This window comes from Rosa rugosa, chromosome 7, assembly GCF_958449725.1.
Source record: "Rosa rugosa chromosome 7, drRosRugo1.1, whole genome shotgun sequence".
Lineage (NCBI taxonomy): Eukaryota > Viridiplantae > Streptophyta > Magnoliopsida > Rosales > Rosaceae > Rosa > Rosa rugosa.
The window spans coordinates 6,938,706-6,963,096 of NC_084826.1; the positions used below are offsets into that span (position 1 = coordinate 6,938,706).

At 40.6% G+C, this 24,391-nt stretch overlaps 4 protein-coding genes across 5 annotated transcripts; 1 reads left to right on the forward strand and 3 right to left on the reverse strand.

Moving 5' to 3' along the window:
• Nucleotides 1-2,897: 2,897 nt before the first annotated feature.
• Nucleotides 2,898-3,695, reverse strand: LOC133722742 (uncharacterized). Its single transcript, XM_062149614.1, has one exon. The coding sequence runs from the start codon at nt 3,693-3,695 to the stop codon at nt 2,898-2,900; it is 798 nt and encodes a 265-aa protein (XP_062005598.1).
• Nucleotides 3,696-13,268: 9,573 nt separating this feature from the next.
• LOC133723835 (uncharacterized) lies at nt 13,269-14,331 on the reverse strand. Its single transcript, XM_062150699.1, has 2 exons — nt 14,048-14,331; nt 13,269-13,951 (listed from the first exon to the last, which is right to left on the reverse strand). The coding sequence occupies exons 1-2, from the start codon at nt 14,151-14,153 to the stop codon at nt 13,677-13,679; spliced, it is 381 nt and encodes a 126-aa protein (XP_062006683.1). The 5' UTR covers nt 14,154-14,331; the 3' UTR covers nt 13,269-13,676.
• Nucleotides 14,332-14,990: 659 nt separating this feature from the next.
• On the reverse strand, nt 14,991-18,307 carry LOC133723833 (probable serine/threonine-protein kinase PBL8). 2 transcript variants are annotated; one of them, XM_062150695.1, is made up of 6 exons: nt 18,096-18,304; nt 17,737-17,987; nt 17,180-17,659; nt 16,937-17,073; nt 16,713-16,836; nt 14,991-15,570 (listed from the first exon to the last, which is right to left on the reverse strand). In XM_062150695.1, exons 2-6 carry the CDS (start codon nt 17,783-17,785, stop codon nt 15,104-15,106), a joined length of 1,257 nt encoding a protein of 418 aa, XP_062006679.1. In that variant the 5' UTR covers nt 17,786-17,987; nt 18,096-18,304; the 3' UTR covers nt 14,991-15,103. The 2 variants fall into 2 exon arrangements, with proteins under 2 accessions (XP_062006679.1, XP_062006681.1); XM_062150697.1 differs by having other exon boundaries at nt 17,180-17,656; nt 17,737-18,307.
• A 1,610-nt stretch (nt 18,308-19,917) lies between these two features.
• LOC133723834 (large ribosomal subunit protein bL17c) lies at nt 19,918-21,326 on the forward strand. The gene is made up of 2 exons (XM_062150698.1): nt 19,918-20,248; nt 20,761-21,326. Exons 1-2 carry the CDS (start codon nt 20,002-20,004, stop codon nt 21,168-21,170), a joined length of 657 nt encoding a protein of 218 aa, XP_062006682.1. The 5' UTR covers nt 19,918-20,001; the 3' UTR covers nt 21,171-21,326.
• Nucleotides 21,327-24,391: the final 3,065 nt, after the last annotated feature.

A 24,391-nucleotide genomic window follows, 5' to 3' on the forward strand; every position in this document is an offset into this window, starting at 1 on the left:
TAGCGATTAACGAGATGTTCTGATTCCGTAGTGGATAATTAATATCTTTAGTTTTTTCTAGGGTTTTTTGCACCAACAGTGTCTGGAGACTTGGGTGACTGACAATATGATACCCGAACTTACAAAGTTATCAAAGTAATACCCAGACTCAATTTTTCTTATCAACGTAGTACCCATGGCCATTTTCTGTCAATCAGCCGTTAACTTTACCACGTGTGACGTACGTGAGTCGCAAAATGAAGGCAAAAAGACTGATTTACCCTTTATTTGACATTTTACTTATTATTAATAATATATACCTATTTACTTTTCTTTTTTTTATCCTCTTCACCTCTCGTCTTCTTCCTCTGCACTCTCGCCCAGTTCCCCTCCCTTCAACTTCCTTTCTTCAACTTTTTCTTTTGATCTGACCAAGAGTTTTAGTGACACACAAATGGATCAAACAAGTAAGACCCTTTTCTTGCCTCCTCTCTTTCCCAATTTCTGCTTTCAGCTCTTCAATTCTGACCCAAGACGAGTTGAAGAAAATCGCCGCCTACAAGGTCGTCGAGTCCGGCATGATCTTCGGTCTCGGCTCCGGCTCCATCGTCAAACACACTGTGGATCGCTTGGGCGAGCTTTTACAACCGGGAAAAGTTCACAACATCATCGGAATTTTCGAGAACACCCGGCCACCAACAAGTCATCACTCTTAGAATTTCATTATCCAACCTCGATGACTACCCGATCCTCGATCTCACTATCGACGGTGCCAACGAAGTGGATCCCCACCTCAACCTAGTCAAAGGCCGCTGCGGGTTAGAAATTCGTGCTGGGTTCAAGAACATGAACGAATCAAGAATTGCTGAATTGTTCTTCTTTTGCTTTTTAGCCGGGTTCAAGAACATAAATATGATGAATTTCTGGGTTCAAGTGTTGCAATCTAGTTGTTTTCTTGTCCTTTGAATCTCGAATGTTTGTTTTTGTGTCTAATCTTGATGCTGGGGGTGTCTAGCCTTGATAATTTGGATGATAGCCTGAAAGGGGAAGGTTTTGGAATTGAAGGAAGAGTTGGACTCTGAATTTGTTAATGTCCTCAAGTCCTTGGGGTTGGATGTGGAGATAAGATCAAAAGAATCAATTGAGCAAACTTTGCCCTCAGAAGTCAAGACCAGATTTTTTTCTGCTGGGTTCAAGAACATGAATGAATCAACATTGTTGCGATTCTTTTTTTGCTGGGTTCAAGAACATGAAGATGAAGAATTGTTGGGTTCAAGTGTTACCAACATGAATCTGCTGATGTGGTAGCCTTTAATGGAATTATAGCAGATCTGTTGATCAAATTTACTTGATTTTGTTGTTTGAGTTTGTACTGTTGATCAAATTTTCTTCTTTTTTTGTTCTTTAAGTTTGTATCAATTGATTGAAACTCTAGAGAGAGAAAGATGGCATCAATCGCATCATAATGGTTTGCTGGGTTTAAGAAGATGAACTTGAATGGGTTACGTTGATGTTCTTATTGCTGGGATTCGTTTTGTTTTGGTTGCTTTTTTGCTGCATTTAAGATGATGAACATGGTTGATAAAAAAAAAAAGAAAAAAAAAAGATGATGAACATGGAGTTTCGGGAGGAGAGAGAAAAACCAATTATTTTGAATTTTGAATTTATTTATTTAGGGTTTGATGGAGTGAAAAAGTCTTTTTTGCCCTCATTTTGTGACTCACGTGCGTCACACGTGATCAAGATTAACGGCTCCTTGACGGAAAATGGCCGTGGGTACTACGTTGATAAGAAAAATTGAGTCTGGGTATTACTTTGATAACTTTGTAAGTTCGGGTATCATATTGTCAGTCACCCAAATCTCCAGACACTGTTGGTGCAAAAAACCATTTTTTCTATGGGATGCAGAACATGTGGAGGATGACAAGCCTTTATATAAGAAGGCAACAATTGTGTTAAGAATATAAAAGTATTATTATTCCTCTATCGAGCCACAGACTAAGCATCAGTGCTCTCTTATTCCCCCACATTAGGTTAATTTTTCTTAATTACATGCTTTGTTTTCTTCCCACTATTGTGGTGGAGTGTGTAAAGCATATATTACCCTTCTTCTTTGGAGTAATTAAGAAGACCCAGAATAAAAAATAAAAAAAAGGATAATTAGAGAGGGAATGAGGGATAATGATGTTAATTCTAGCTTTAATTCGCATTAGGCTATAATAAGTGAGAACGTACACTTGGTTTTCGATTAAGTTGTTTAACTCGGAGGACGTTGTTAGTGTTTTGTATTTGTTAATGTAAAATGAGTGGTGGCAAAATTAGTGGCAGCAAAGTCCACTTCTTGTGCGTTTTCTGTTCACAAATTAAGTTGCTATTGAAAGCAACTTGAAAACTGACTAGGAATATAGAATAGACGAGGAAAATTAAGCAATCCATAATTGAGGAGTTCATCAGCCAATTCGAAGTTTATACTTTAAGTTAGTGGATGCCTAATCCACTTACCGTATGTTATAAAAATGTTCATCATTCCTATTATGTTGGACTTTTGTTGAAGGTAGTAAAGGGTAGCGATTTGTAATCACATATTACGTTCATGTCGTGTCAAACTCAATCTGTTAATAATAGACACGAATGCAAAAATTAACTGCATAAATAACATGACATGACATGTATTACCTGTGTAATAAATAAATCCCATCAGCCTAGTAGATGACACTTGACAATTCCTTCACCCCCCATTTGATAATAACAACTTTAATTTAGACTTCAACACAATCATAAATGACACAGGAGGACACACTAAAAATAGTGTTAAGAGACTCAATATCGAGTTAGTGTATCAAGCCGACCACAAACTTCATTTTGAGCGATTTAGGGTTTTTTTTTTGTTTTTGATACGAAAAGACTAACAAAACAAGCTAAATGGATGCTCCTTTAGAGCAGCCTACGCCAAACAGATCAAAGCTAATAGCTGAATTAAAACTCGAGGGAAAGTGACTGGTCCACGAAATGAGCTCGTCCGATCCATGGCCTATGGAGGCAAGGGCATTTGCCACAAAATTAGCTTCCCGTAAAGTGTGGGTGAAAACGACTGAATTGAAGTTGGATGCTAGCTGTTTGATGTCCTGGATGATAAACTGTAGATGCCAAGGAGTGTTGGTCTTCCTAATAACACAGTGAATGACCAGTTGGGAATCCCCTTCAATCAACAGGTTGGTGTAGTTAAGCTCTTGAGCTTTTAGGAGGCTTTCCCGGAGAGCAAGAGCTTCAGTCAGAGGGACATTAGCTTTCCCAATTCGTTTAGCACAAGCAATAACAGGACATCCAAAGTTGTCTCTGATGACAAAGCCAATAGCTGCATTGTTGTTTTGTTGGATGACTGAACCATCAAAGTTGATTTTAACATGGTCTGGAGGAGGAGGATTCCATTTGATGTGCTCCCGCTGATCTGGAGGACGCCTTACAGGAGGATTATGAATGAGGAAATCTTGAGAAGTGGAAGCTGCAATGGCCACTATAGCAGGGGAGGAGAAAGCTTCATTCCTGAAAACATTGTTATTTCTTGCTTTCCAAATGTGATAGCAAAGAGAAATGATCTTAGCAAAGAGATTGGCATCATAAGGATCATCAATAAATAACTCAGTTAATTTCTGGTGCAGGCTATTTGCATTAAGCAAAACAGTGCAATTGGCCAGGTTCCAAACAGATCTTGACATAGAGCAATGACATAATAAATGGTCAATAGTTTCTTCACTAGCATTGCATAACGGACATAGATTAGAGTGAATGAGGCCAAACCTGTGCAATCTACTTCTGGTTTTAAGTCTACCTCATAAGAGAAGCCAACCAAAGACCTTCACCTTAGGAGGTACATTCAATTGCCAGAGTTTCTTGAGCAAAGGAGATTGAACATGGCTCTCTGCATTTGCATTTTGTAACCATGTGGCAGATTTAACAGTAAACGCACCATTTGGCTAGGGCCCCCAGATAAAAGCATCTTCATGGGGATATATAGGAATAGGCATTGCACAAATTTGATCCACAACATCCGTATGTAAATGAGTCAACAATTTATTTCTATTCCACTTATTGTTTAAAATATAATCGCTAACTGTTTCATTCCAATGAATAGAAGCAGTCTGATTTTCATCAAGAAGGTTAGCTAGAGGAAAGGGGAAAATCCAGTTAAAAGTCCAAAAATTAACAGTTTGACCATTACCAATAATCCATCTCATTCCATTGAGAATGATGTCTCTACTATCTAAGATGCCTTTCCAAGCTAGGGAGCAGTTTTGCCCTTTCTTAGCTTGGAAAAAGGATCTATTTTTAAGATATTTTTTAGTAACAATCTTAACCCACCAGTTACTTGGCTGGGTGAGAACTTTCCAGCCAAGTTTGGCAATAGCCGCATTATTGAAATGAGCAGAAGGTCGAATGCCTAAACCTCCCATACTTTTTGGAGTGCAAGCTTGGTGCCAAGCAACAGGGTTAAAACTAGAGTTGGAACCCCATAAGAAATTTCTAGAAACTTTATCAATTGCATTTGTTAATTTCAAAGGGCATTTAAAGCACGACATTATGTGATTAGGCATACCTGAAAGGTTAGCTTGAATGAGGGTGAGCCTCCCTGCTCTTGAAAGGGACCCTTTCTCCAACCTGCAAGCTTGTTGGAGATTTTCAAAAGCAATTCTTTAGCATTAATTGGATCTTTCCAAAAGATGATATTGTGGACACCGAGATACTTGCCAATAGTACTTTTGTGCTGAATATTTAGGATATTAACAATGTCATGTTTTGTTCCGGAGAGAACTTTAGGCGAGAAGTACAGAGAGGATTTCTGAAAATTGATTTTTTGACCCGAAACAGAGGAAAAATCATTTAGAATTTTCATAACGTTTCTAGCAGTCTTACTAGAAGCTCTACAAAAAATAAGGCAATCATCTGCAAACATAAGGTTAGAGATCTTAAGCCAATGAGGAGAGGAAAGGATCCCAACATGGGAGCAAGACTTGGCAGACAGTCTGTTTAGATGCCTAATTAGGGGTTCCATGCAAAGAATGAAGATATATGGGGAAAGAGGATCACCCTGCCTTACACCCCTAGTAAGGCAAAAATAACCCTCGGGTTTGCCATTAATAATAACAGAAAAGGAAACTGAAGTTATGCACTCCATGATCCAGCCAATTTAATAGCCAAATCTACTTAAACAAGCCTTAATGTAATTCCAATTGATGAAGTCATAAGTGTTTAAGTATATTGGTATTGAGAGAGATTGATGAGAGAAGTGTATTTCATTATAGAGAATAGGAGCCCTATATATAGGGATTACAAAGTGCATAATCTAAGAGTACAAGGATTCCTTATCTAACTTGGAGTAGGAAACCTCTCCTATTACAGCTATAGAACTTATCCTAGTTTGACTAGGCACACTAAGTGTCAATATCCTTCAACACTCCCCCTTGTGCCGCTCAAACTTGGTGGTGACGCTTCATCCGTTGCCTCGTTAAAAACCTTGCTCAAGTGAAAAACCCTGTGGGATAAAAATGAACTCGAGGAGGAGAAAAGAGTGCAACACGTCCTTGATCCTTCGAGACTGAGTAACTCCCCCTGATGTCGAAATCTCCCCCTGATTGCTACAATCATGGGAGTTCGGATAACCTTCTTAATCCGATACTCTTCACATGTTTCTCGAAGGTGGATTTAGGTAACGACTTAGTGAATAAGTCCGCTACATTATCCTCTGATCGGATTTGATTCACTTCAATCTTTAGAAGTGATTGTTGTTGCTGATTATAAAAGAACTTAGGCGATATATGCTTGGTGTTGTCGCCCTTGATGAAACCTAACTTCATTTGTTCAATACAAGCTGCATTATCCTCATAAATGCATGTAGGTTCATCTGTGGTAGACTTCAAACCACAACTTCCTTGAATGTGTCTAATTATAGACCTTAGCCATATACATTCACGTACGGCTTCATGTAGAGCAATAATCTCTGCATGATTCGAGGAAGTAGCAACAAGGGTCTGTTTTGTAGACCTCCAAGATATCGCGATGCTTCCCATGGTAAAGACATAACCCGTTTGGGAGCGACATTTGTGAGGGTCAGAGAGGTACCCTGCATCAGCAAAACCCATCAAGACATCATTGTTGTTTTGATGGAGGGGGGATAGGGTGAGGCCGGCCACCCTTGATGGTGGTGGCGGCGTTGGCAGCAACATGGCCGGCCACTATGTTGTGGTGGACGGCGGCTTCATGCCTAATGGGGTCCGATCCCATTCTTCCGTCATTCCTTTTCTCTCTGTAGGGATAAAATAGGCCCATATCAATCGTACCTCCTGGGTATCGAAAGATTGTCTTTTCACCAATCCAATGGCGGCGTGTTGGCGCAGAGCTATGTCGAGCTAACAAGTTCACTGCGAATGAGATATCCGGTCTTGTGCATTGAGCTAAGTACAATAATGCGCCTATTGCACTTAAATAGGGCACTTCGGCCTCTAATGCTTCTTCGTCCTCATCCTTTGGACGAAACGGATCTTTTCCGGGCTCAAGACTACGACCGATCATGGGAGTACTCACAGGCTTTGCTTTATCTTCATTAAAGCGCCTTAGAATTTTCTGAGTATATGCAGACTGATGGATCAAAATCCCATCACTACGGTGCTCGAGTTCTAAACCGAGACAAAACCGTGTCTTCCCAAGATCTTTCATCTCAAATTCGGATTTCAAGTATTTAGCAGTTTCCTTCAACTCATCTAGAGTTCCAATTAGGTTCATGTCATCGACATAAACTGCTATGATTGCAAATCCGGAACTTGTTCTTTTAATGAACACGCATGGGCATATTTCATTGTTAATATATCCCTTCCCAATCAAGTAGTCACTTAGACGGTTATACCACATCCGTCCAGATTGTTTTAATCCATATAGTGAGCGTTTTAATCTTATTGAAAACGCGCTCCGTGGTTTAGAGCCACTTGATTTGGGTAATTGAAGTCCGTCTGGAACCTTCATATATATCTCTGAATCTAGATCCCCATAGAGATATGCTGTAACCACATCCATAAGCTGCATGTCAAGTTTTTCGGAAACTACCAAACTGACAAGGTAGCGGAACGTTATAACGTCCATTACGGGAGAATATGTCTCCTCATAGTCGATTCTAGGGCGTTGTGAGAAACCTTGCGCCACAAGGCGGGCTTTATATCTTACCACCTCATTTTTCTCATTACGCTTTCTAACAAAGACCCATTTATGGCCAACAGGCTTTACACTTGGGGGTGTCTGCGTTACAGGCCCAAATACCTGTCTCTTTGTTAGTGAATCCAATTCAACCTGGATCGCATCTTTCCATTTAGGCCAATCTGCTCTTTGTTGACATTCTTCAACAGAGCGAGGTTCGATATCATCATATTCTATAATCCCTTTCGCAATATGATATGCAAATGCATCATCAATCGCCATAGAATTTCTATCCATCATCTCATGTACACTAGTGTAATTTATGGAGATCTCTCTATTCTCTGGAGTTGGTTCTGACATTGGAGCGTCCCCCAATGATGTCTCTTGGACATAACCATAATCCGGAATATTCTCACGAGATGGATTATTTATATCGATGATTAATGGATTATTCTGTGCCAAACTCGCTTTCTTTCTTGGGCGAGAATCCATCGAACCTATGGGCCTCCCGCGCTTCCTGGCAGGAGCCGTGGGCCTAGCCATAACGTCACCATCATTGAGAGATGGGACGTTGGCGCCATGCTCATGCATTCTTGAGTTGGCGTCATGTCCTCTACTTTTAGGGACATCAATCCTTGCAGGCACGTTTGCAGCAGGTATGTGTGATCTCGTCACTTTAGCGATATCAGAAAACGCATCAGGCATCGATTCTGCTACGTTATGAAGATCGAGAATTCTCCGCACTTCAATTTCGGACTGTGCGGTTCGGGGATCAAGATGAGACAGAGTGGGGACAGACCACGACAATTCCGGTCGTTCCTGTTGAACATTGATGTTCTTATCTCCCCCTAACGATGGGAAGACTGTCTCATCGAAGTGACAATCCGCAAATCTTGCGGTAAAGAGATCGCCTGTCAAGGGTTCTATGTAGCGGATAATCGTTGGAGAATCATAACCAACGTAAACGCCTAATCGTCGTTGAGGACCCATTTTGGTGCGCTGTGGAGGCGCAATTGGCACATAAACTGCGCACCCAAATATGCGTAAGTGTGAGACATTGGGCTCATACCCAGTCACCATCTGGGACGCAGAAAAGGGTTGAGTGGCAGTAGGCCTCAGACGAATAAGCACAGCTGCATGCAATATTGCATAGCCCCAAGCAGAAATAGGGAGATTGGTGCGCATCACTAATGCTCGAGCAACCATTTGTAGTCGTTTAATGGTGGCTTCTGCGAGACCATTTTGGGTATGAACATGAGGAACAGGATGTTCAACATCAATCCCAATGGACATGCAATAATCATCAAAAACCTTTGATGTAAACTCTCCAGCATTGTCTAATCTTATAGACTTAATAGGATGATCAGGGTGGTGAGCCCTTAACTTAATTATTTGTGCTAGGAGTTTAGCAAATGCAGCGTTCCTTGTGGACAATAACATGACATGTGACCAGCGTGTCGATGCATCAACCAATACCATAAAATATCGAAATGGTCCGCATGATGGTTGAATAGGTCCACAAATATCACCTTGGATTCTTTGCAAGAATGGTATATTTTCTTTGGTGTCCTTTGCATAGGATGGTCTCGATCCTAACTTTGCTAAAGAGCAGGCTTTGCAGAACGAATGATGGGCTTTATAAACAACCAATGAGGATTTTGGTTGAGCCACAAAGGCACAAGTGACTTTAGAAGTAAAAGTTGGAGACAAAGGAGCCTTGGTGGCGTCAATGCCACCCTGAGGCCGCAGGGGGAAGGCGGCGCCGGCCAAGGATGGTCGGATTTGGGGGTGAACGGCGCCGTGAGGCGCAGGGGCTCCTTCGGTGTCCAAAAACCGAGTTTTACTTCTTTTCGTTCTGAAAAAGGGATGTCCGTGTGAAGTCTTTAATATACGGATCATCATGTCACGACCTGGGTGTCCCAAACGGTCGTGCCAAAGCCTATATGTGTCGGAATCCCATAAATCATCTCTCATGACATGGTTGGATTCAATGACTCGAATAGTGGTTGCATACAACCCACTAGAGCGACACATAAGTTTCTCTAATACTCGGTTATTTCCGTAGTCATTAGAGGTGATGCAAAGGAACTCTTGTCCATTCTCACAATGCGTTTCCGCATGAAAACCATTGGCTCTTACATCTTGTAAGTAATAAAGTTCGAGAAGTATGTCCATGACATGAGATCAAATAAATCGATACTTTATTAATAATAGCCAATGATTACATCAAAGTTTCTTGACCAAAATCTAATCCAATATAAAAATCAAACCGTAGACAAATCGTAGTCACTCAATCCTTTCGGTAATTTCAATTTAGTTGTGACCAGGTAAGGTAAGGCGAGATTTTGGTGGAGCGTTGCTCACTTTTAAAACCGTTCTCTCAGATCAAACCTTGCCTAGACATCACAAGTACTCTTGAGTACGCCTAGAGGGAAAGAGTTAATACAATAAGTCATTTTATTGATTTAAGGCATAATAGCCATTACATAATTCTTGGAAAAATAAAAGACTATAAATAAAAATCTGCGGCATTTTGTCTTTATCGCCAGATTTAAAGTCTTTGTGAACTCGAAGTCTTGATCACCATGATGCGACTACCTCCGTAGGTACATTGCAAATTCAGGTCCATTGATCAGACGTTCCATATCAGAAATAGACACCATAAAGAGGATTCTCCCTTGATTGAGGCGCATTGGCGCAATATGCATAGTCCTTAGGACTGGTGGCGTTGGAAAGTGGTGCCCATGGCCAACGTTGGCTCCATGGTTTCCAACCCTATTTCCCTCAAAATCACGCCTCCTACGGTCGTGAGATTGTCGCCTTGAGCGATTACCTTCTTGAGCATTTCGATCGTATGGATCATGACGTCGATGGCGACTTTCTCTAGCCATAGAACGATGCTCTTGATAGCTATCTTGAAGCCTATCAAATCTTCTTTGCACAAGTTCATTGCCATGTCTTTCAGCAGTGGCCATAGCTTCAATAAGCTGTTGGAAACTTGTGATCCGTCTTGCATTTACATGAGTCCGGAATAAGTCAGAGGACCTCATAGCACAGACGGGGAAGGTATTGAGGGTTTTCTCAATCAACTGGTCTTCTGTGATCATCTTTCCACAGAGACGCATCATTACTCTGATGCTGAGAGCTTCCGAATAAAATTGCATGACAGTGTCAAATTTAGAGAAGCGAAGATCTTTCCATTCTGCTTCTGTATTCGGAAGTATGGAGTCACGAACATTGCCATATCGTTCGCGAAGCACATGCCAAAGCTTTATGGCGCTTTCCTCATTTATGAACTCAAACTGTAGGTCACTATCCATGTGACGTTTCATGAAGGCAAGTGCCTTGGAATTATCTTTCTCAGTTTGAGGGTCTGGAGCTGTTTCTATAGGACAAAGCTCTTGGATAGTATGCAATAAATCACGGGCAATAAGGTGGATCTCGATATCAATGACCCAAATTAAGTACCTTTTGCCTGCATAATCCAATGGAACAAAATCGAGTTTGTTCATGTTTGACATCCTGAAAGATGAAACAAGAACAAGTTAGTTTCGGAGTCAATGCTTCCACGAAAACTAATATAAATAAGATTTCCGAGCTATGCTACCAAGAAATCGATTTCCAAGAATAATTGGATTAGACCGAAACAATGATGTTTGAATGGTCAAAATAGATGCTCACGAACGCTCTTAGTCCGTAGCATACGAACGCTCTTAGTTCGTTAAATCGATGCTTACGGACGCTCTTAGTCCGAAGTCTTACGAACGCTCTTAGTTCGTTAATTGCGTGAATCCCCACGATTCCGCTTTTCAAGAATCGAACCCACGTTATAAGAAAGGTGGGATGTAGAAGAAGGGAGGTTTTCAAGTCCCCGAGAAAAGAAGAAGAAATATAAATTTCAAATTTTTAGGAACTTCAAAACTTACTCTTTTGGATACTTACTTGTTGGTTTTGGATCACGCGCGTGTCGATGCAGGCGTGATGGAGCGAAGCAATCTGAGTAGCAGCGTGCTGCAGCAAGTTATATGTGCAGCAGGGGCTGCAGGAGGAAGCTGGGCCGAGAGGTGCAGTAAGGCTGCAGGGGTGGCAGCTGCTAGACTCAAAGCTGCAGGCGCATGGGCGCGCAGGAGGTAGCAGCGGGCGCAACAGGTGCTGCAGGGAGCAGCAGAGCTGTAGGGGGCAGCAGGCAGCGACGCAGGGGCGTGTGGCTGCAGGAGCAGCTCGCAGGACAGCAGGGGCTACTGTGCAAGGTTGCAGGCGCACGGGCGCGGGGCTGCAGGGCAGCGAGCAGAGCGCAGGGCAGCGAGCAGAGCGCAGGGGCGCGCAGGTAGGTAGCAGGGGCTGCGGTGAAAAGCTCGGCCTAGAGGGCTGCTGGAGCAGGCGGGCTAGCAAGGGGCTAGGTGCTACGGTAGTTTTGAGGAGAAGAATTTCTTTTCAGGTTTTTTGGGTTTTTAGCTCTTGTGGTTTAGGGCTCGTGCTGATAACGTGTTTAAGTATATTGGTATTGAGAGAGATTGATGAGAGAAGTGTATTTCATTATAGAGAATAGGAGCCCTATATATAGGGATTACAAAGTGCATAATCTAAGAGTACAAGGATTCCTTATCTAACTTGGAGTAGGAAACCTCTCCTATTACAGCTATAGAACTTATCCTAGTTTGACTAGGCACACTAAGTGTCAATATCCTTCAACAATAAGCCTTTTCTAGATCCAATTTGATAGCCATGGCACCAGTTTTGCTTTTCTTTCTCTGAAAATCAGAGAAGAGTTCATGAGCAATCAAAATATTGTCATGGATGGATCTTCCAGGGGCGAAAGCACCTTGATTATTAGAAATGCATTTCTCAAGCAAAGGCCGTAATCTTTTTACCAGAATTTTTGTAATAATTTTAAAACAGACATTGCAAAGACTAATAGGTCTAAAATGAGAAACACTTTCAGGGTTTTCAACCTTTGGGATCAGAGTAATATTAGTGTGATTAATAGCATGTAAAGAAGAAGTGTTTGAGAAAAAATGCAGGATCATAGGAACGAGGCTACCTTTTAAGTCTTCCCAATGTTTTTGGAAGAATATAGCATGGAGTCCATCGGGACCTGGAGCTTTTAGAGGGCCAATCGAGTTGAGAGCATCTAAAATCTCCATTTCAGTTACCTGTTGGGTGATAGAAGCATTATCAGAATCAGATATAATTGGACTTATTATGTTGATAAAGTCATTAAGAGAAGCAACACTAGGATTTGAATCAGCAGTAAATCATTTCTTGAAATCAGAGACAAAATGTCTAGCTAGGACGTTAGGATCTGTTATCCAAAAGTTATTGTCATCCTTGATCTTAGAAATGAAATTTTTCTTTTTCCTGATGGTGGCCTGGGTTTGGAAAAATCTTGTGTTTTTATCACCCAGAGCCAACCAATTTGCCTTTGCCTTTTGAGCCCAATAGATTTCTTCATCTTTGTAGAGATCATGCAATTCAGTATTGAGAGATTCCTGTAGCACAGTAGAAGAAGGATTAGTCATAAGTTGAGTTTGGATAATTGAAATTTGGTCCTGTAGAGAGAAATTTTCTTAAATAAATTCCCAAACGTTTCTTTATTCCAATTTTTTGCAAGTACAGAGAATTTGCCACACAAAATGGTAAAATTTCGCATTGGATCAGAGTCATGCAAAGCATTCCATGCATTAGTTACCAGAGATTTAAAGGAAGAATGTGACAGCCACATGGCCTCAAACTTAAAACTATTAGACATCTTGGGGGTTAGAATTTGTTGGTTTTGGATATTATTAAAATCACACCCTCAATAGCTATGATTTAGATCTTAAGTCCATCTTCTACTTAATTAGAGTTATCAACGAATTTATTAGTTCATAAATCCTCGTTACTAGTAGTAGTACGTCTGTACGTGTAGATATATAGGTCACACCATGCAAGAGTTGTTTAATGTCCGTTGAGCAAATACATCGATACGACCTATGAAGATACTGAAGGGTTGCGCCCACATATGAACTAGCTAGGACCTCAAATTTATTTACATGACCTCTAACAAATTCATATACAATAAAAATCAAATCAATTAACAAATAAGCAACTTGTTGAGCTATAAGCCATTACTTAATTAAATCAATAACTTCATTGATCTGTTGAACAACTAACATTATTCAAGATCAACTAGTATGTACTACCAAAAAAAAAAGAAAGATCAACTAGTATGATATAGTGAGGTTGCATGTACATAATTTCCAGCAATATATAGTATCCCATGTGATGTGAACAATATTTTTATACAAGACTGGGGCGTCCTTCAAAGATTTGTAAAACATCGAATATTTTCTCTATGGTACTACTACTAATCTCTGACACTGCAAGGTTGTCATCATTTGTATTCTAGCTAAAGCCCACCAGCTCGATCGGCTCTACCCCAATAGTTTTCAAATTCTGTTAGTCTTCTTCGTCTTCCTTTCACCTCCAAGATCGAAATCGAAGAGGAAGATGGATCTAACAGACGTGACATGACTTCAAGGAGTACTACTACTACTTGTACAGTTGGTACAGTTGCAGATCTTTGGAACAAAGGCACAAACCCCAAAGGGCTTCCCGGGAAGCTGGCAGTCTATGCCGAAACAGCAAGGCATGGTGGAGCATGTTGTGCCGGCGCAGCACTTGCAAACCAAGCATAGTTGGTAGGGCTCCAGCCTCCGTCTTCGTGCTTCATCGTGAGCTCTAACAACGTCCACTACTTGAAACTCCATTGAATTCTTCATTGGAATAAACTCAAGAACATCATGAGATACTGAAACAGTGACATGATCAAAGTGCTGTTAATGGTTTTGTGTCTGTGGCAAGAATATACAGTAGAGAGTAAAATACGGTTCCGAATTTTGCTTACCTGCAGAAGTAGTAGTAGTACTACTAATGGTCAATAGCGCCATGAAGAGGATTATGGCTACAACTGATTTGATGGTGCTACGGATTATGAAATCGTAGTCATTCATGTTTTGCAACCTTAGCAAAACCTATATGCAGACACAAATGGTGTACAGTATCTACACTATTCCAGAGAGACGGAGAAGAAAGCAGTTATTAGGAATGGAGATTTTGTGTGGTTGAAAGTAGTGGAAGAGATTTGATGAAGAGGGAAGGGGGTCAATGAATGGATATTTTATTTTGGCTCTGACAGATGTTCTTATATTTGCCTGGTTTAGAAAATGACTTTAAAATGGAATCTGGGTTACTTCCAGGGTAGGCTAATCATGTTTGAGTCAAGAGTACCCGACCCGGCCGATTGTATTTATGGGTTCAAAAGGTTAATAGGCATGTAGTTTTGAGCCACATTATTTACCAATCGTAAGCTATTCTTATCAATTCCCTTTGAAACTTGGATTCAGGAGGTTAAAAGTGAATGGTGTCTATGTAAGTGAGGTTAACGATGTCGATGGTAAGTAATATGATGATGTTCATGACAAGTGAGGCTAATGTCTCGTGTCTATCAGTCTACACCCGTAGAAGGGAGGCTAACGGTGCCTATAAAAACAAGGCTAGCAGTTCATGCAAGCAGGTTAACGATGCCTAGCCTATGTGAAGTATGGCTAAGTGCACAAGCCACTCTCATGGAAGCGAGGCTAAGCACATTGAGGGTGAATATCAGAATGTGGTGTGATCCAAGCTGTGAAAATATATAGGTGAACGGAAACACTAACAATGGCGGCTCTGTAACTAGATGTTAACATATATGGGGGTTTCAGATAGCAATTTTCATTGGCACATGAGCATGCCAAAATCTGAATACAAGCACACTCAGAAAACCAAAATTATTGACTAGAGGAACACTATGAAACCAAAAACAATGAGACATATGCACCCATAATATAACAAGCAAGTTTTGTCATTGCAAAAAAGGTTGGGGGAGATAGCATACAAACAAGTATACATAAAAGATGCATTCTCATCTAACTCTGCATGCTGCAGGACCTCCAGGAGAAATATTTGGGTTTGGAGATCGACAAATAGCACCTGGACCTACGTTGTTAGAAAACCTTTGACGCATTCGATAATCAGGAAGTCTGCTCATGGCAAATGGTCCGCCCAAGGATGATTCACTTGGATCGTTACAAGTTTGTAGCGGTTCCAAAGTCTCTACTACATCACTCATTAAGGGCCTTGCTTTGGGGTTTTGGCTGAGGCAATAGTATGCCAGGCTGCAAGCTTTCTGTGCTGCCCTGGTTGAGTATTGATCCAACCTAGGGTCGATTATTTGTAGCAACTTTCTCTTGTCGTTCAGTTTTGGTCGTGCCCAATCTACCAAGTTCTGCTCCTTGCTTGGTCTTGTCTTGTCAACCGATCTCCTTCCTGTCAGAAGTTCAAGAAGAACGACTCCAAAGCTGTATACATCACTCCTGGCCGTCAGGTGGCCTGTTCATTCATATAGATTTCATTCAGAAAAGCGGAAGAAAAGCATTGATGCATGCAAAATACGACTACCTGCTACAATACAAGCAAGAAAACTAGACACAATGCAGCATGTTTCAGCGTTACTTCACTCGTCTTACTTTTAACTAAAAGAGAGGACTATTGGTGGAATTACTTCTGATCTATGAGTTACAGAAAAGATAAAGGGGTAGATGAACAGAGCAACACTGAAAATTTCAATGGAAGAGTATCACTCGTCACTTCAATAGTAAAATGCAATTACAAGTATTTGGAATCTAGCAGTACTAATCATCAACTGATAGGACACTTGATCAGAACAGATGGATTTTACATACATATAGGTATCACTCATAAATCAAAGAGTATGACCTAAGCCTTTGAATCTATTTTATGGTCAGCACTAAAAAGTTGGAACAAAAAGTCCATTGCAGCTGCTAAGTATCTGTGAAGTCAATTTCCCGTTGCAATAGAAGCTCAAGTAAAATACCAAGAAAAGTATTTATCTTTATGCACTCTACTGATGACTCATATGGTATTTACTTTATTCAGTACATGTACTTGTGAAAGAGGTTATAGCCTAAAATACAATCCACTTGTATAATGGTGAAACCCTCTTGAGCCATCAAGCACACTTGACTCATGTTCATCAAGAGCCGCTCCATATATGCTCTAGCTAGCTCTACGCTCCCAAGACCCTGCTTTGGTAGTACCAGACCCGGTGCAAGCCAGAGTCTAACCAGTAAAAGGAAGAAAAACGGTTTCAAAAAAAACCAAATCAGTAGACTCAATCTTAGGGGAAACATGTATAAGGCAGAGATCGAACACAAGAAGTTGATTATGATAGAGCATTCCTCAAATGATACTAGAACCAGTGACACGGAATATCACAATCCTCACAACTTCAGCACCTAACTGGTATTATAGATATTGGAATTCTTTTATTAAATAGGAATTGCAGTCAAATTCTAGAATTTAGTGGAATTAATTGGTTCCTCCATACAAGACAAAAGCGTAGATTTGTTTCCCGCTCAACTAAGGTTTAAGTTAAAAAGAGTAACTCCAACTACTGTATGAATCAAATGGATGCAAGTCGAGCAAATCCAATATATAGAAGAAAGTCATACCAGTCATTACATACTCAGGGGCTGCATAGCCATAGGTACCCATCACTCTAGTTGACACATGGGTCTCATCCCCTTGGGGTCCAGCTTTAGCTAGCCCGAAATCAGATAGCTTTGCAGTATAATCCTGCAAAGAAAACCAGGAATTTTTTTGATGAAAAATGAGTTTGCATGCATGTCGTCAACATTAAGAAGTAGAACCAAATTATGATAAAACCACTACTTACAGAGTCCAACAAGATATTAGAAGTTTTGAAGTCTCTATAGATGACTGGCCTTTCAGCATTGTGAAGAAAAGCAAGTCCCTTGGCAGCTCCGAGAGCAATCAGCATTCTTCTCGACCACGACAACGGAACAGTCGCCTCTAAAAATGATCCCCGAAATTAATATATATTTGGATTAGGCGGGTAAACAAACCAATTGCAAATTAAGTAGCACAGCATAATTCGAAAACTAATTTTGCAACATACTGCGGAACAAGTGATTTTCAAGGCTCCCTCGGAACATGAACTCATACACAAGCAATCTGTGATCGTCCTCACAGCAATAGCCGATCAATTTGACCAGATTAGGGTGGCGGAGCTGGCCGAGGAAGTTGACCTCGGTCAGCCACTCCCGGTGGCCCTGAAGGCCCTCTTTGTTGAGCACTTTCACGGCCACCGGCAGAGATTTGAGCCCCACCCGGACATTCTCGTCAATGTAGCCCTTGTACACTGTGCCGAAGCCTCCCTCGCCCAAGATGTAGTCGGACCTGAAGCTCTTGGTGATGGTCTCCAGCTCGTAGAGCGTGAAGGCGATGACGTGCGTGTACAGCACGGCATTCTTGCGCGCGTCCTCGAAGTTGCGTGGAGTGGAAGGATCGCTCAGATCTGAAATCGAACGGCTGTGATTCTGCTGCTTAATCTTCTCGCTCTTCACCGACGACGGCAACGAGCTCAGCTGCTGAACTACTGTATAACCAAAAATCCAATCTTTAGAAAGAAGAAAAAACCCACAACACCAAAGATCTGGGCTTTGATGCACCCACCTTGAGCATTCACCACAGCAGCTTCCTCCCTAGTTCCGCAGTTCCCCATCTGGCCGTTAAATTACCGTTACTGGTAGTTGAAGAACAGAGTGAGGGTGGTTGGTGAGGAAGTTGAGCAGGTAAGTGTGTGTGTGTTGAGTGGCAGCGCACACTACTCTCATTCTTCGATGCCTTTTCTCCACCTCGTTTCAACTTTTGCTCAGCTTTTTATCTTCGTCTCTTTCTCTCTCTCTCACACACACCCACACACACTGTTACTTAATTAAGAAACTAATTATTATTTAAACTAACGAACACAATTATGAACTTCACTTAAAAAGTATCCGCTTTTGGTTAAAGCGAAAGAGAGAAAAGGGAACCTTGCAGTGATCCTCGAACGGAGAAGAGGGGAGCCGTATTGTCTTTTCCAAGTGTCGCTGGCTCAGAACTGTTCCTCTCTCTCTCTCTCTCTCTCTCCTTAAACTCTGTGAGAGGTAAGCTTTGAGAGTGATGGAGCTGTGGCTGTGGATCTCTTTCCCCTCCGTCCTCTTCGCTGTTGCTACCGTCACTGTGGGGACCTCTGCTCCTTCATCGAAGTATGTAATTTTCACTTTATTTAATACCAAATAGAGAGACAACGGCTTAGTACAACCTAAGTTCGGCTCATTTAAATCTCAATCTATTCTCAGTAATCATGAGGAAGAAGCGTTTTGATATGACATTCCGAGCACGGATTAGTCTCTGGGCCTAGGAAGCATTTGAGAATACCGTGTGATCTCAATCAAAGAAAAAAAAAATTTCGGCTCATTTAGTTTGTGTTAAAAGAAATAATTTAGCGCGAACTTAATTTTACACCTATAAATGTGATAAATGTGGCTAGTTTATGTCGTATTTTTATAAACCAACTCGCGTATCTTCATACAATTGAGTCAAATCAGACTTAAACAAGTGTGCGTACGTAGCTGAAATTTGAGCTAGTTCGACAATAGAGTCGAGCGGAACTAAGTTTGATAAAACTGAAAGTAATCAATGAAGCTGAGCCGAGCCTTGAAAAAATTATTTAAGGTTGCTTGAGCTCGTTAAAGAAGATATGAGATTGGGAAAGGATCCTCTCCTAACCTCTTACTTTGCCTAACCTACCTAAACTTTCAACAACGTAATGACACGTGTAAAAGCAATATCTAATGGTCTAGAATAGTGTCACGTAGTGATTGACACTTAAAAATCAATACACACATGCAGGACAACATCTTCTCCACCAATGAAGGTATTTTTCTCTCCCTTCTAATCTTCAACCTCCACGTCTTTCTTCTTAACCAAATATGTGTCTTTCTTCATTTTACTTCAACTCTAGTTCCACTTCGGTTCTATTTTTTTTTCTTTGGTCTTTGTTAAGTTCTTTACCCATCCTTATGGGTTTTGCCATTTTGGTGGTTGATAAATTTCTTTCTGGGATTGGTTGGGATTCAATTGATGGGACGGAATTAGTTGGCACAGAATTGGGGTTGACTGCTGATCATCAATTGAATTGTTGTTGTTCAAACCATGGCCAAAACCCAGACTGATCATCAATGCCACAGAACATGTTGCCCAGGTGTGAACTTAATTTTACACATGTAAATGTGATAAATGTGGCTCGTTTATGTCGTATTTTTATAAACCAACTCACGTATCTTCATACAATTGAGTCAGGTCAGATTAAAACAAGTGTGCGTAGTTGAAATTTGAGCTTGTTTGAGAATAGAGTCGAGTGGAACTAAGTTTGATGAAACTAAAAGTAATCAATGAAGTCGAGCCGAGTCTGAGTTGAGCCTTGAAAAAATTATTTAAGGTTGCTTGAGCTCGTTAAAGAAGATATGAGATTACTTATCTAAGAAATGGTTTTAAGGGACTGTGAAGGACAAATTCATCTCAACTACATATATTTATAAGCTAAAATTATAACAACTTTAAACTGTGCATTTTGTTTTCATCCGTTAGATTAATTTCTCCCTCCGAATCTCTTAAAAATTGTCTCTTAGATGAGTAAGTCTCTTATGAGCTAAGATTGATCAGGTTAATATTTTGCCTCTCTGTTAGCTCATTTACAAGCCTGTCAGATTTTTCATTGGGCAGCCCAAAGCGAAACAGTAACATTGGGCCTAAAGACCAGGCCTGCCTCAGTTCCATTTTACACATTTTCCTAGCCAATATGCCCTTATCCAGAACCCCATCAAATTCATGGCTCATAGATAAGGACCGAGAAACAAAGAAGAAGCAGAGAAGCAAAGAGTGTATGATTTGGGAATGGCGATGACAATGGCATTGGCAACAGCAACCGGAACAGTGGATGCTGGGAGTAGATGGAGCATGGCGTCGCTGAGGTCAGCACTTCCATCACCGTCTACGGTTGCTGCTTCTTCTTCGTCTTCAACACATTGTGGGCATCGAGGTCTGCGCCTGAGCCTCAGCCTCAGTCAGTCTGTCCCTAAACCCCAGAAGTATTTTGGGTCCTTCACGGGTCTCTCTCCCTTCAACCCTCTCGGCCTCTCAGGTACTGCTTTCTGTTTTCCCATCATTTCATTTACTTCTGCTGTTAAATTCTCTGTTAGTGATGAAGTAAAGGAGTAACAATGAAGGTGGAGGCAATTGGGTGTAGTAATGCTAACGAAATTATGTATCTTTTAGTATTATTTCAGCTCAGTTTTCATTTTAGCACATAATAATGGAGGTGGAGGCAATTGGGTGCATTACTGCTAATGAAATTATGTATCTTTTAGCATTATTTCAGCTCAATTTTCATTTCAGCATTCAGTAATACGTGATATACTTGCAAAGTAACATCCTTTTTGTTCAATTTTCATTTAGACATTAAAACCCGAATGCCTGTGTACTTCCATTGTTTGTTTTGTGTAGCTTGTTAGTTGGTTCATGCTGAGATGATTTACTCTGAGATGTCTGCAAGAATAGCCTCTATATCATAAACTGTGCGACATTTTTCCATTGTTTGGTGTCTGTGTCACTAATAATGCAAGACCTTGAACTCTTTTATTTTTCTTCTCGCAGACAACACGAGTTTTGAACATAACTTTACCATTATTGATAATGGTGGCCGGGTTTATGCAATGAGACATGGAAGGAAAGTGCCTAAGCTCAACAGGCCTCCCGACCAAAGGAAGGCGCTTCTCCGAGGCCTCACTACTCAGCTCCTTAAGCATGGTCGCATCAAAACCACTCGAGCAAGGGCAAGCGCGATGAGGAAGTATGTTGACAAAATGATCACATTGGCCAAAGAAGGGTCTCTTCATAAGAGGAGGCAGGCTCTTGGATTCATTTATGAGAAGCAAATTGTCCATGCCTTGTTTGCCGAGGTACCAGAGAGATATGGGGAAAGAAATGGTGGTTATACTAGAATTATCAGAACACTTCCGAGGCGAGGGGACAATGCACCCATGGCATATATTGAACTCGTGTAGGTCTGAATTCACTTCAATTTTAATTTATAGTTGATTCCAAATCATCTTCTCTTTTTGTAATGCTGAGATTATATGAATAGCTGATGCCTTTAATTCTTGTATTGAAATGCATTGCCAGCCTAAATTTAAGCTTGGTGTCTCATTTTGTTTTGGATATTTAAATCTGTTCAGTCTATGGTCAGTTGATTAATAGGCACAGGTAGTATGCACATTCTAAGAAGTAATTCCTGAATTCTTTTGGAATGATTGGATATAGTATGCTTTTCAGTTTTGCACCATTGGGGAATTGTCTTCTCTTGAGCTGGAGGTGCTTATGTTTTTTTCTCATTCTTGCCTATTATGGTCTTACCTTTGATGTCTTAGTGTTCCAATTCAAATGTTAGCCCCTTTACATATGATATTTCTTTTTGTTGTTTAATACCCTACTACAATTTCCTTCGACATGATTACCTCTGATTTTGAAATTTTCAAGATGTCTGTTTGTATATATTCCCTACGATTACCCTTCTCAAGATTGTTTTTCACTCCAGACCAGAAAAGGAAAATATAACTCTCATTTCATCTATGTTGATTGATGTACATTTTATGCTTATCAGTTAGTATTTTGCAGTGTCAAGTATGCCAGCTTTGTAAATATAGGTGCTTCCTCACAAACTCTCTTAGTCTGAATATGTTTCTAAAGAAGCTGTATCTTGTTCATGTATACTTAAGGTGTCAGAAACTCGACAAAACATAGAGCACATTTTAGCTTAACCTCCATTGCCATAGACTTCAAATCAGCATAGATTTGAGGAGGATCTTCCAAGCTGAAGTTTTTGCACTATAGGCTAACCTCCATTGCTACACACTTCAAATCAGCCTAGTATTATGAGGAGGATCTTTCAACTTGAAGATATTTTGTCTTTGTTCCACATAATGTATATCGCAAGGAATTCTACTTGAGGATGAAATGATGGGATTAAACTATGGTGGTTATTGATATAGTGGTGTGCATGACATAGTAGGGATTAGTACTATTGTATTATGACTGTTATTCCTTTATTGAACTACACTGAGTACCAATCTTTATGCTAACGAAAATCAATTTTCCAAGTCAAGAAACTTTTTTTTTTAGAGTTGTCTTGTTCATGCTGAGTCAAACTTTAGAAGATGCGGTACGCTGAATTTGAATCTATCTGGCTGGCTCACTATCTCTTCAATGTTGTTGGCTTGGTTACGTTTTTCACTTTATCTTGTTAATGTTGTTGGCTTGGTTACGTTTTTCACTTGATCTTGTTAATGTTGTTGGCTTGGTTACGTTTTTCACTTGATCTTGTTGTTGGCTTGGTTGTTGGAACATATTGACCAATATGTTTGTATTTGATCTTAATTCAAAGTCTTAAGAACATATGGTCCTACTCCTACTTTGCTTCTTTTTATCTTTTTTCTTTTTTTTTGAATTGGGACTAGTTAACCATGATGGAAAATACTTTCTCTAATCTCAGGATTGAGATTGGAAGGGAAAGGGAAGAGAGTACTTAAAATAAGTTTTGAAGAGCTATTGAAGAGCGAGTCCTATACTTGTGTTCAAGTTCTCACCTATGCAGGAAGTGGTATACTTGTGTGTGTGAGTCCAAGGCCCGCCATGCTGCGCGTGTAGTTTTGTGTGCGAGTCTAGTGCGTGTTTGTGCTCGAAGTTTCTTGTATATAGATGTTGACAGTGCTAACTGGTTAGGAGTGTGTGAGTCCAAGGCTGGCTATGCCGCGCGTGTAATTTTGTGTGCGAGTCTAGTGCGTGTTTGTGCTCGAAGTTTTCTTGTATATAGATGTTAACAGTGCTAAAACTGTTTAGGAATGTGTAGCTGGCAATTTCTTTGGTTATTGGTAGTCATTTCCTTTCACATTTCACAGCAATGGACTGAAAGTGACTCATTAGGCTTAAGAAAGACCCTTAGTCACTCGTAAGAGAATGAAATCTGACATTGTCTTCTGTTTATCTTTTGACTCCTTTGCTATAAGCCGGGAAATCGTTGTCGGTTTTAGTTTAGCTTGCACGTTGTGGCTATGTTCTGTATAGTCGGCTAAACCATGAAACGGCAATTTTGGACCCATATGGAAAACGAGGCAGTTCTGACTAGATGGTATATGGTCGGCTAGATATTTTTCCCTGGTGAATCTTCTACAGTAACACAAAGGGTATAAAATTCCCGATTTCTTTTTCTGTGGTGCACATATTACCGTCAAAATAGTACTATTATTGTGACAATAGGGGCCTTTGACAAATACAGATCTCTGGCTATTTTTCTTTGGGTTCTTCCATTGACCTTAAACTGAAAATGACCTAGAATTATGAGACAGTCTAGCGAGCATTTTATGATACATGACCGGTGAACTTTCGGAATTCGGCATCGATGTAGAAATCAAGGGCTCTCTAGAACAGTATAGCTGTCTCTCATCGTGCTACCTAACACGTGACAAGAAAAATAGACACATAAATGTGTACAATTAACCTATAGTACAGCAGAATTACTCGTCAGCCACACGTCTTAGACTTGGTCACCGCATATAGAATCTATCCTCACACAGAGTGTGGTGAGACAACGCATTTTGGGACAGTGTTCAGGTAATTATTCATGGGCGTATAACTATAGGAATATAGAAAAGGTGTCCTATAATGTACCTGGTGCATACACATGGAAAAAACGAGCAGCTGAAAAGGTGCTTTGAAACAGAAGAAGAAGGGTAATGCTCGTTGATTGTTAAGATGAATTGGGAATCGAATTTGAATGGAATTGATTCATGTCTAGGTCAGTAAAGTAAAGCAAGCGAGATAGTGAGAGTTGGTGGGAGTGGGAATTGGAATGTAAAACTGGAATTGGAATTTGGGGGTCTTTTAACTCTGGCTCCCACCACTTCTGTGCAAGTCTCTTTCAGGATGAACTTGCGTCTGCCTCCCAGGCTCCACCTACATTACACCTTTTTGGCTTTCTATACATATCACTCATTTCTTGAGTAGAAAAATCAAGTGCTCGTTATGAACACGGTTCTACTGTCGAGTAATGAACCCCACAGCCAGTTACTGTTTGGCTTGTGGTTCAAGCTGTTCATACGATTGCTAAGTAGACCAGCAGAGTTCGAATTTTCACTTTCTGTGACACGTTTTCGGCGTCTTTCAGACGAAAGTCGAATCCAATAATCCATGAAAGTTCTCGAAACTGTGGGACTGATGTTGGGACATGGCT